General features: G+C 39.6%; 1 protein-coding gene across 15 annotated transcripts in view; it reads right to left on the bottom strand.

Moving 5' to 3' along the window:
- QTGAL (queuosine-tRNA galactosyltransferase) overlaps positions 1 to 13,207 on the bottom strand; it is a 105,277-nt gene that overhangs the window by 31,791 nt on the left and 60,279 nt on the right. For 13 of the 15 annotated variants that reach the window (XR_015278005.1, XR_015278003.1, XR_015278004.1 and 10 more), the window contains one exon: positions 1,489 to 1,584. Coding sequence is in view for 12 of the 15 variants with exons in the window: in XM_086857212.1 (XP_086713338.1) it covers positions 1,489 to 1,584 (96 nt within the window). In the remaining 3 variants the exon portion in view is untranslated. Of the gene's footprint in view, positions 1 to 1,488; positions 1,585 to 8,596; positions 8,715 to 13,207 lie in introns of those variants that run through there. The other 2 variants (XM_086857214.1, XM_023938498.2) reach the window with 2 other exon arrangements.

Genomic DNA, 13,207 nt, shown 5'->3' with positions numbered 1-13,207 from the left:
ACAGAGAGAGCAAAACAGAAAAAAACCAACTCATAAAAACAAAAGGAGGAGGAAAAAAAGCCAAAATGAAAAGCAAAAAGCACAGAACAATAGTCTATTTAGCTTAACCTCTTGAACTTTATCATTAGGCTTGCTGTTCTATTGTTGCTGCTGCTTTAACTTGCTTGCTTTCTGGAGCTTACTAACAACGCTCAAGAAGTCAAACATGCTTCAGAGAGTGAAAACACAATGATAAGAAATAATAATAAAAAAGAAATAAAGAGCATGGGTCAGCAAGTGTAGCTTGTACTGGGAGCCAGGCACCATTCCCAGCTCTTCCACTCACCCACCATGTGGGCAAATCTTTTCACTGCTATAAACAGTTCAGTTCTCTGCCTGCTGTCTACTTATAATTAGAATTTTTTGGCAGCCCAAAGAATAATATTTGTATATACTCATACATACATACACATGTGTATATATATACACACACTGCATGGCACTGAAAGGCTTAATTTAAAAGCTATAAAAATAATCATCATCATCATCTGTTGTAGTTTAAATAATAAAATAGGAAATAGCCATAGCAGATTTTTTTAGAGTGCTAATAAATGAAAGCTTTAAAAAAATATATAATCAGAACCACCCATTTTAGCCCTAAAATTCACCAAAACCACTGGAAGCAAAATCTCTCGGAACCAAACCACACAAAATGGATACAAATGTGTATAAATTAGATCTATTTGTCAACATATTTCAACTGCCACAATAAATACTGCTAACAGAAATCCATGGATTTTATTCCATAAACATACTGAGGAGCTTAAAGCAATCCAATTGAACTCATAAAGGAAATTCATAAAGACAAAGAACCTAACTGTCAGGGATGGAACACTTCTGAGACCACAGGTATTTAATTTGTAACCTCTGATCCTTGAGGAGAAGCTACCTAAAATCTTCCAAGGACAAGCACAAGAACTAAGATTGACAAGAGGACATGAGGGAGGTGGATAAATGAGTTCTACTGGTAATGATTTTATGGCCTTTCTGTTTTCCTCTGAGGGATATAAACCTTCCCCCTTAGGTGAATGTACTTTTATCTCTCTGCCATTCTGCACTTTTCTTCCCTCCCAACCTCTGTCAGCAGCCTACCTCACCTTGCAGGGACAGTTCATAACAGAACTATGGCCCTGTTTTTAGCATCTATTGCAGGGACACAAGAGGAGCTTGTATATCTGAAACCTTGCATTTTTCCAGGTTTACTGACACAATAGATGTATTACAGTGTTGATCTCAGGTAGGTCCTTCCCTCACCAGGGTTATTCCCAAACAACTTTGGTTGATTGGAGGCTGTTTTTTTAAAAAACATTGTATGACCCAGGTGTTTTTAGAGCTCAGTTTTCACCTATACCCCTTCTCTATTGTTCCTTAATAAGAGAGGTAGAGAGCTTTCAGAAGCTGTTAAACAAAGGGATGGCTCCTGGACTACAGATCACCTGCACCACTCACCTTTCCACCCTCATCAAATCTTCCCACATGAAAAAACCATTCTCGAGAGCAGAACCAGGTTGGCATGATCACAGTAGGCCCATGGGAGGTGAACACCTAGGAAAGAGGGAAAAAAATCCATCAGTTAACAAAATGTCAAACCTAGCAGCTGCTGAGGAACAAAGCAGACCTTACACATTCACCTGAAATTATGCCTGTGGATAACCTCCAGCGATTTCAAGCACTGAGAAGAGCAAGAGCTGGAAATTTAGCAGGTGCTTAGTGTTGGAAGTGCAGTTTGTACCAGAACCTCTCAGGTACCACAGCCCAAAAGGTGAGTCTGGCTCCTGCTTCATATTCCATGACCTTCTCCTCTCTCCCAAGCTCCAACACATGCAGAGTACTCAAAACATTTTTCCAAATTTAGAGTGTTATACTGGAGTTGGCACTTTATTTGGCATGGAAGTGAAGTAACTGAGAAGAATCATGGGAAGTTCAAGTTCTTAAACTGAAAGATCGCTAAGCATTGATTTTTTTTTCCATTTTATATTCCTTACTTATATATTAAGTATGAACTTTCATTTACCTCAGAGCTTTACACCATCTTTTATTTCTGATCTTTTATTTCTGCCAAAGACACTTAAATCCTAATCAAGCTTGGACAAGTAAAATGCAATTTGTTTTAAACATTACCTGAGTACTGTGGATTTGCTACCCAGGGGTATCTACAATAAAAGGTTGTTGGAAAGGAAGAGCTTTAAGTAGAGAAAAGGGAGTAACTATTAAGTTCATCTCTTCATTTTTGACAGCCAAGAACTATACAAACGGGTCTTTGAAGCTTTAAACAAACTTCTTGTAAATACAACTGTGAAATAAGCCAGAAAGTGGATTACAGGAGGTAAACTGGTTCTTTCTTTTAGCACAAGATGAAGTATCCAGGCAAAGAGGAGAGTGAACTTGTCAAACACAATGTGCAAAACGAAGGCAGGAGCTTGTGCCTGCTTCCAGCAGTAACACAGAAACGACAGAGTTTCATTCCTGGGGCATGAAGGCAGAAGAAACCAACTGCACAACTCCTGTCAGTCAAATGACAATGCTGATCCTGTAAGCTGACAATTTCATAGCATGGTACAGTGGTAATATTAATATTCCTGTACATCTGAGTATACATTTGTCACACACATCTCAGCATCTACATTTTAAAGGTGTTCCTCTTGATGTCAGCCTGAGGGAGCTCCACAGCAAACTCTTACATCTGGCAACTTCCATTTCCACAGATAAACATGGATTTAAAACCAAATAAAGACATTTAAATCAACTATCTAGATTAATTAAATTAGAAATCTAATCAAAATTTGACAGATTACCTAATCCCACTTTTCTTATGGGCATCTGCCCAGACTTCATGGTGAAGCACACAGCATGCCAGTTCCAAGAGCACAATGACAGAACTTCACTAAAGGGATCCTAGGGTGACTCATTTTCATCCAGACACTTCAATTCTAGGCACTCATATTTAGTGAGAACAATCCTATCACCTAATGTGTCTTAACACATCAGCATGTTGCCCAGAGCTGAAATACTCTAGTTCAGAGGTGTTAAATGTAAAAATCTCCCCCCAAGAGTCAGTGGGAGCTGAAAGAGTCCAAACAACCCCAGAAAAGCAGAGCAGCCATGATTACTCAGTACATGGTTATTAGCTCCACATTAATTACAAGGGCAATTGAGTATGGCCTGAACCAAACAATGACCAAACAGTAATCCCAAAAGAAAACAGCAGCAGGGAGAAAATCCAGGCCAGAGGGCATTGCACTGAATCTCATTTCTGAAAGAAACAAAAACTTCAAAAGTAAATCTTGAGCCCATCACTTGTGAAATGTGTCTGAAGAGGCCAGGATGCCATTTCCTGGGAGCTGTCAGGTCCCTCAGAGAACAGAAAAGCACTTCACCTTAGAGATGGAGCTCCATGCAATTAACTGTGCTCACGTGCCAAGAGCATCCACCCAACCATCCGAGAGAACGCGTGTTCCACGGGCACTTCAGTGAAACCAGACAGAACAGATGGGAAAAATTAGAGACAAAACATCCAAAAGCCACTCATGTTAACACAGAGGATGAGATGATGATTTCACAGCAGACCATCACACACGTACAGCGATGTCTCTCCTAAATCCAGCAGTGTTCTGTGCCTCACTGTCCATCTCAGGAGAGATACCAGAGGAGAATCTCATGGGCAAAGCAGAGACTGATGATGCCACACATAATTTGAGGATCTTATCCTTCAAAAAAGTTTTTAAACCTGCACAGCACAGCAGCTGAAAGTCAGTGAACTGGGATATAAACTTTTTCTGCATAAATACAGTACAACATTTATTTGTGCTGCTGTCACAAAGGACAAATTCACACTACCTTGTCCCTTGCTATGTAAGAATTACTTTTGTGAGGCTGAAATTCTCTTTTTTGTTGCTGTTAGTGAAGTCTTCAGCCGAACCCCCAGATCCAACAAACCATAAATCAGCAGTGCTACCCCAAAGGAGGATGTAGGAAAACAAGGCACCAAGCAGAGAGAACAAAACTCTTCAACAGGAATAGAGATAATCCAGAAGTAATCTTTAACCTGATAAAACTGCTAGAAATCTACATTCACACCACATTTACATTAATTGAAGAGCTCTCCCACTCATCCTGCCTCTGGCTACACACCCCAGTCACAGCACCAGCACTGGCCTGACCCCAGGATGGATCAGAGCACTACAGCACTAAAAAGCCATTATTTTCCCTGGTTTTAGTGTTAGTTTTCTACAGCCTTACTTCTCTGAATCAGTTCACCGTGGGGTCAGAGCAGCAATACCACTGACACACTGGAGAGGGAAGGAAAAGCTCTGGTGAGGAAAACAAGCCCTCCCTTTTTGGTCACTGCCCATAGTTAATGAGTCCAGCTGTAACATAAAACTGCATCCTCTGAATACCCACTCTGATGGGAGGAGAACTGGCCAGGAAAAATACTAACTCCTAACAACTGTTCTGAAACACTGAGGCATCTGCCAAACTTCTGAAAATCACCTTCCAGAGCTTTTGAAATTTTATCTTCAAGAGAAGGAAAAAAAAAAAAAATAACCTCAACCTTCCACACTTTGGAAATTCTATATTTCACCTTGGTTTAGTCTGATGGGAAAGTTTCCTCTGTATTTCTTTTTTGTCTATTCTTGTCATAAACTCTTGCCAAGGTGTTAAAAAATGGTCAAATTGTCTTATTCTGTGATAAAAACTGCAACTTTTCACTTTGTGAGACTGACACTCTAGATTTTATCCATAAATCTTTTAGATTGCATGGACTGGAATGAGAGAAACAAAGAGGACAAGCCAGTCTTAACTTGAAAATCAATCAGAAGCAGAATTTGAACGATGGTGACATAACTATGTTTAGTTTTTCTGGAAATATTCTCCAACTGTACTTAACAAATGTCTTGTGTCACCTTGGAACACCAGTGGGTCTCCAGACTCCCTGAGGAGTTAATTCAGTATTCTGAGAGCAGGTTGGATCTGTGAACCTTTCACACCCAGCTGGATTGAAAGATTAATGCTTATTAATAATAATTGTCATTAATTACAGTACACTGTATGCCGTAAAAAATATCAACATATATGAATATTTCATGTTAAAATCCAGAAGATGAAGATATAAATTCAGGTTTAGAAGTCCTGAAGAACAGCTTTGTCATAACTTAACTGGAATCCATTTCCAGATGATGGGCAGAAATTCCTATTTCAGCATCCTATTTACTAAATTATTTAGAACTTTTATAGTTATCTGGGTTTATTCCAAGGATCAAGTAGCAAGTAATTGGAACTGGTTTGTTCTCCTTCACTGTTTGGCTATCAAATTACATCCAACTACACAGATTCTCTGAAAATAAATCTAAAGAATACAAAGAGTTGATAAAGTGACTTTCATTGTTGTGTTTCAAAGCTGTCAACAGCACATGGAACTCTGGTTCCCACTGATGCTCACTGCAGATCATGCCAGCATTCAGTGCAAAATTTCAGCTCCAATACAGGGAAAGGCATTTGTGTGTTTACAGTAACTTCTCAAGGAAAGTTCTATTTCCTGAAGCAGCAAATCAAAGTCTAACAGCAGTGTTAGACAAAAGCAGACATGGAGATGGTGAAACAACCTTATCACATCAGATCTCATCGTGCCGTGCAGGACATGCAGGGGAAACCAGGCAGTTCACAACAGCAACAGATTTAATCACAGACTGCTTCCCAAAGCAACAACCTGATTTCCCCAAAACACACCACACATTTAATTCTATTTATGCTAAAGCATTTCTCAAAATTATATCCACACAAATCAAGGATTAGACCAAATCTCCTCTGTTAAGATAAATGAAGCTTTCTAATATACAGGGACATACATTGACATGTTAGAAGGTGAAAAAGAAAACAAATCCCATGGAGAAGGTCACAGTGATTCTGTAAGCTGTAGGCAGAACACAGACTGAAGGGAACCATTCCTCACCCTGAGGCAATGATGTGTGCATTGTTTCCTGTGATGTACCAGGACCTTGTTACCAGGTTTACATCCAGAATCAGCTCTGTGTGTCTCAGTGTGAGAGAACAGCTACAGAGGGTAGGGAAGAGAAAAAAAGACTCTTCCTACTTCAAAAACAGGACTGGGCAAACAAGATTTTTTCAAAGGAAAGTAACTACAATGAGCTTTATTAAGCTTTTAGGAACCAGACAGTGTGGTATGGACTCCATGCAGTTAATTTATATTGTACTGAAGTGCTGTACCCTTTCCCAGGCCTGCACAAATAACTGCCTGTGTCACCTCATCACTGCAAGCTTCGAGAGCAGCTGAAAATCCTTCCCTAAAGAAGCTGGAATCCAGCACAGCAAAAAGTAGATTCTTGAAATAAACCATACCTTGCCTCTCTGTGCAGAAAAGCTGGTGTATACACAGTAATTCTGCTGCATGCCTGACTGAAAATGAGTATTTCGCCTCCAAAATCCCAAACTCCAGCAAGCAACAAAGCTAATCAAAGAGAGTAAGAGAGTCCTCAGAACTGCTAATGCCAGTGAAAGCAAAGAGCATTCAGCACCTCTGAGAAGGTATTCCTGCTCCTGGAAAATTTATGACCTACAGCTCCCGTGATTTCCTCTGGATTTGAAGCCTGAATGAAGGCTGGAATGTCTCACAGTTTGCAGGAAACGCAGAACAGAGCCAGTGAGAGGGGCTGGGAGATGTTGATTTCTCTTAATGCAAAGGGCTCAGTAACAGGAGGAGCTGGGGGAGAAAAGCTGAATTTGGCTGAGCTGCTGTAACAACCTCCCTTGGTTCCTCACAGTTTATTGCACTTCTAGTGCTTTTCACCAGGCCACTCACTTTTAGAAAAATACTAAAGTCCTCTTCATGGCTATGCAGCCATTATATCAAAATACAAATTTCTACAAATAGTACATTAAATAGAATTTTCATACCAAGTCTCTGCAGTGAAATCACCACCTGGAATGAAAACCAGGGTGTGTATCAGCAGGGCATCACCTCCTCCTGACATCCCTGGCTACAGCAGAGCCCCACAAAGAATGAAATGCTGGGTAAAGACTGCATATAGCAGGCTACTCTTTATCCATTTTATTAGATTTTCTTAAAATTTGCTGCTGAAAGCAAAACTGTTTACAAACTTGCTACAAGTAAATATATTAACTTCGGGTTTCTAGCCCAATTCCTATGGATTGAATTGGCTGTGGCTTTGCTTTTTGTGAGCCAGCTCCTGGCAGCCCATTGTGTGGGATAATTGAGGGCCGACCATACTGCTGAATATCTCTGTTTTGTAGCTGAATGCCCAAGAGCAAGCACCATTCTTCTGGACATTTTTAGAGCTTTTCCCTACTAATGACGATGAATTAACTTACTGCTGAAGCCAAAACAATAGCTGCATGCAAAGGAAACAGCCTGTATGATTTTAGCCTGTCTTACAGCATTTTTGGGCTCTGGAGGCTGCGTAAAGTGGACTTTGCAAAAAGTTTCTCTAATTCTTGGAGATTTTCCAGTATTTTAAGAGTCAAGTATTTACAATGGAAGAATGACTCCATCCAGTAAAATAAAGCATTCTGCACCAAGAGGTTGTCTTCTTGGCTTGCTGTTTGTGCTGAGGTTTTACTACAAAAGAAAGAAAACAATCTGCTTAAAGTCATATTGGTCCTAAACTGTGATTAGAACAAACAAGAAATCTGCTAAGAAACAACACTGACCAATGCTGATGTAAAATAAGTCCAAAAATAATTACCTTTCCACTGGGCTTGTGGACATGCCATTTAGAATTTTCACAAGATGAAAACTGAATTGGTCTTCCTTGTTTGTGATTTATTAGACAGCATTTAACAGATGACAATATAGACAACAGAAGTATCTCTCTACATGGTGGGTAGCTAAAAAATAAAACTATTCTTCTCTTAAAGTGCATGATGCTATGTCCACAATTAACAAACTTCCCTAAAATTTGTTAGCAAGAGGAAAACAAATTCCCATAAAACACCACACATGAAATTTTTCTATGTACCAGCTCCCAGAATTAATGCTCAGCTGAAATGTGAGTAAACCTCCTGGCAAATCCAGCTTCAGCAAATTTTAAAATGCAGGTATTTGGAGAGAGAAACATGAAATGCTTCTGAGTGTTCAGGATTATCTGAGAGTGTAACATATCCTTCATACTAATGCTCTGTGATTCTCTTTTTCAAATAAAAGCTTGTGCTATTAAAGTTTTATGGAACTTGGAAGTGGGGGACACATGACCCTCAGTTAAATGAAAGAAATACAAGCACCTTATGAACAAGAATCAAACTAAAGGGAAGGAGATCACTTTTGAATTTGAGAAGTTCAGCTGTGTGCTAATGTACATGTAAAAGACCCACAGGAGAAATATTAAATATTCATGAAAATTTGCTGTATTTATTCCAATATAAATTATATTTCTTTTGGGGTATTCCCCCCCCCATAGACTTTTACCCTTTAGAGAAGGCAAAAGAGAAAACTTAGATCAGATCTTAAGCTGCAGATTCTGATTATCCGATTAACAGCTGCGATAGTAGAATGTTTTCTTTAGGAAATCAAAGCAAACTTTACCCTAAATCTCTCCCTCATGTCTTCCATCATATCACAAGTCTTTGGGGAGTATCAAAGCACCAAATGCATTCCAGTGCCTTGAGAGTGTTTGATTTGAGTTCTGCAACCCTTCAAAACTCTGAATGGGAAAACAAGGAAAAGACAGAAAATAAAAATTGATTTTAGAAAAATAAATGTCACTGCTAGTCCAGAAAATGTAACAGCAGATTTTACAGGGGGAAAATTAAAGATCTCGGGATCTTAGCCTTCTGCACACTGTCTCTAATCCTCTACCCCACAATCACTTTCTCACAATGAAATAGATACATACTGAGAGTAAAAAAACCCAACATCATCTCAGCAACAGTTTTTACACACATGTACATTTTTGATAATGAAAGGGACCCAATACATGTCCAGAACCCAGTGGTCTCTTACAAGAGTTTGTTTTTCAACAGTGCAGAGGACACAGCTGGAAAGACCCCAACCAACCCTGAGCATTTGAAGAGACAGAAATTAAGTGCCCATCGATCTGTAAAAGTCTGAGACAAACCAGAGCTGAGAGCACTACAAAGCTTTCCCTCCTCTCTGCATTCTCCCGTTTCAGCCTCCCTAATAATTTGTTGATGGCTTTTATGTGGGATTTGAATTTGTAGGTTCTTCCCCTGCTTCCCAGCCAGAACCATGACCAACATTTCATTAATTTGTGACTGACTGTAAGCCCCAGACTCTCACAGCATGGGCAGCCTGAAGTCACGCCGTACATCTGAGTCCTTGGGTGTGCATCACTCCTGACATTCATTCCTGCAGTAAATTCTGCCTGAACTTGGCATTTCCCGTCCCTGATTTGCAGCAGTTACTGCCCAGACAGCCACTCAATCTAGCCAGTACTTTAAAATATTTTTAAAGAATTCAGGGATAAGAAAGAAGGCAATTTATAGCTTCAGATCTTCCAAAAAGAGGCTGGTGAGTTATCAGGGCACCCACACTGCACTGGGACAACATAAAATCCACAATAACGAGGATTAGAGTCCAGGTTCACACCAAGTTGGAGATAAAAAGCAAGAAGCCCTCTCTACAAGAGAGAATTTCTGCCATGGTGCAGCTGAACCCCTGCAAGTTCTCTACAGCATCTCTAATTAATACAGAGGAGCTCCAGAAGGTTTCTAAATTCACTGGCTCAGGCAGGCACCTTTGAAGGGCCTGAGCCTCATGGAGCTGTACATTCCTTTAATCAGACTATCACAATCATCCTCAAACCAATGGGATTATTTTCTCCACTAAGATTAAATTAAATTTTTAAGAAATCACCTCTAAAAAGTGGTTTTAGCACACAATATGAACCTGATAATAAGCAAAGTGCAGCTAAAATGTCCAAAGAATTAAGAGGAATCCAGTTGGCTACATACATGAAAAAGATTTTTTACATTATTTTTTAATATCATCTTCTTATCCTGTTCTGCAGAAATATTCACACCAAAAGGACAGTAGATATTTACTATATGGCCCTCAGCATCTATCATCAATAAACAGTATGGGTATCTGCATTAAAGGGTCTTGCTGTAATATCAAACTATTAATAACTATCTAAAGGAAATCAGCTGAAGCAGAAAAGAAAATGTTGATTTTTCATTTGCCAAGAAGCTGAAAATCAGTGCAGGAAACAGATGCTACAATTGTACTTAATGTAATTTAAAATTTGAAAACAGAACAGCAGTTTTGGCCATACTGAAACAGGGTTGTAGCAGCAGCTGGGAAGGATCTACCAAGCAGCTCCTGTGATTTATATCTTTGAGAGCACCATGGGTCACTCAGTATAAACACCCTTGTTTGTCTCACACATCCTGCTAAAAATGATTAAGATTTAAATGAGGTTTCAGGTCTCTGAACTACAAATTCTGAGAAAAGGTAGTGTAACACAAAAAAGCACAAGAACAACGTATCTTAGAAATATTGTGGTTAAAAATATTTAATAATAATTAATTCCCTGTCATTCCTTCACAGAATTTAGATAAATGCCTAGATAATTCCTAAATCCCCAAAATTAGAAACAAGAACTTTGTATGTGCTATTTGTTTATCACAGTGACAAACAACTACAGCTTTGAAACTCAAGTACAACAGCAGCACAACAAAAGAACAAAACGAGGGAAATCAGATTTCCCAACAGAGCTTTATCCAGCTTAGCTTTGTAAAAAGCAAAATCAGTGTACCAACAATACTTATTCCTATTTCTTATAAAATATTTACTATAACCTCTTTTTGTTAATAAGGATCCCTGCCCTTTTCAAAACTGCACCACTTCACAAGCTGATCCTACATAAAAATAAAACAAACAACCAGAAAGATCCTTGTACAGCAGTAATGAAGTCCAAGTTCCAAAATCAGCAAAATCTCAGAAATAATCTTTTAATCTGATTCAGGAATCCATTCCAACAGTAGCATGTATGCAGGCAAGCTGCAAATATTTAAATATTTAGCCAGGTTGAGACATTCATCAACAGCAATTTTTCACACATGCACATATGTTATTCTGCCCCAGAAAAAACTATTTTGAGATTGGAAGGAGAAAAAAGCAATTTTTTAAAGGAAAAAATGGATGAAAAATGATGAGTCTCTTAAACACAGGCTAGTTCATCTATAAAAGATGGGTATTTATGTTGTGATGGTTACTCACATCATATCCACTAGCATCAAGTCACCTCCTCTAATCTGAATTCAGGAGAGCAGCAAGCTGTGATCTCCCAAAACTGGCTGAAGCATTTTAGCCACACAGCCAATTTCATGATAATAAACATCATCTTCCCCTTAAAAAAAAACCCCAAAACAAATCAGAAAAGCAAAACAAAACCCCAACAAAAAATCCCCAACAAACACCAAACAAAAGCCCCACAAAAAAACCCCAAACAAATAAATACCAACAACAACCCCCCCCCCCCCAAAAAAAAAAACCCTCACCAAACTAAAAACCACTTCAAATATTGCCAAATACTGCCAAAAGATGATAAAATTAAAGAGGTATAATACCTTCAGGACTTGTAAATTCAACACACACTGTGAAAAATGACTGGACCTTTGAAAGCCTGTGGCAGTGTAGGGATGGTCACTGAGGAATCAGCCCCAGAGCAGGAATTCCAACAGCACCTCTCTGTTCTCAAACCTCCAAACTCAGCAACACCATTCCTAAACAGAAAAAATACTGACTGGCAAGTCTTTCTTGCTAATGCAAATGAAGAGGAGACATTGCCACCTTAAAGCTCGTGGAACATGAAAAGTTGTCCTGCTCAGCCAAAATTTCAATTTGTTTTCCTACTTCATCGAAACATGAGGAAATTTAATCCTAGGAAGATGCAGAGAATGTGATGCTCTGTGTTATTGCTGATATTTGTACTGTACAAATGGCGGGGGTGAGAAAAGAAAATACCCTCCAGGCTGAGAAAAACCTCCCTTTGATGTCAGACATCCCAGCACCAGAGGAACTGAGGGAAGAACACTTCCATAATCCATCCCCATGCTTTGGGTGCTCCCCTGCCCCAGGTGTGCTGAGATTTCAGCACTGCAGCAAGTGGGACACTTCAAGCACTTTAATGTGAATTGAGCTGTTTATAATAACCTCTTCCCTTCATTTCCAAGGGGAACTTCTCACATGTTTCATACAGTGCCACGATGCTGTGTTTAGACCAACTGCCACTTAGGAAAGACATAAACCAGGTTTATATACAGTATCTGCAAAATGTAAAGTTAATAAATGTTACTGAGCAGCTGGACAGTGTTTTAATTCAATGGAAGATGTTTCTGTTTCCACTTGCATCAGTGAAAATCTGGACTACCTTTGCTGACTTCAGTGGAATTGCTGCATCCAGTGCATAACTGGATGGGATATTTGCACTCCTGATCCATCCTAGACCTCTGCTGTAGCTCCAAGATCCCCTGGAGGCAGGCAGAGGGGCTCTGGGAGGGGAGGAGGTGCATTAGCTCAGGTCTGGTGCCCCCCCAAGCCACATCAGGGAGTCATCAACATTAATTCATCAGGGGGATAAAACTTCTTGTTATCAAACATGCCAACATCCCCAGAACAGAAACATTTCTGCTGCAATGGCCTGTCCAAACCCCAAGTCATTTGGACCATACCTGAAGGTTTCTAAGGAAGTAAAAATATTTTAAAGCACAGCTGCAATTAAAAATCTCCCATTTTTATACACACTGAGCAAATTAGAATAAATACACTGCTTCAGCTGGAACAGACCTGCAATGATCATCCACTGCCTGAGCACTTCAGAGCTAAGTTAAAACATGGTTTTAGGGGCATTGTCCAAATGTCTCCTCAACACTGACAGACTCAGAGGATCAACCACCACTTTGGGAAGCCTGGTCAAAAAATAACAGACAATTGTATTTTATCACCACCAAAAGACGATTGGACAAGTTCTACTCAGCCTCATCATATTACTTTAGATATTTCTGTGACAGGCTGGGCTTATTCTCAATTTCCAAGTTGTAAAGCTTCCAACTTCCAAGCTGTCAGCCCAGATACATTTCGGCACATCCTTTCCCTTGGCTCCTGCCCTGTTAATTCCACTGGACATCCCAGCCCAGTTCCTGATCTTCCCTGAGTGCCTGCTCCCACATTAAA

The sequence above is a fragment of the Cyanistes caeruleus genome, chromosome 19 (genome assembly GCF_971803275.1).
Source record: "Cyanistes caeruleus chromosome 19, bCyaCae1.hap1.1, whole genome shotgun sequence".
Lineage (NCBI taxonomy): Eukaryota > Metazoa > Chordata > Aves > Passeriformes > Paridae > Cyanistes > Cyanistes caeruleus.
Note: the sequence above shows the minus strand (reverse complement) of the source record. Positions and strands in the feature narration are given on the sequence as shown.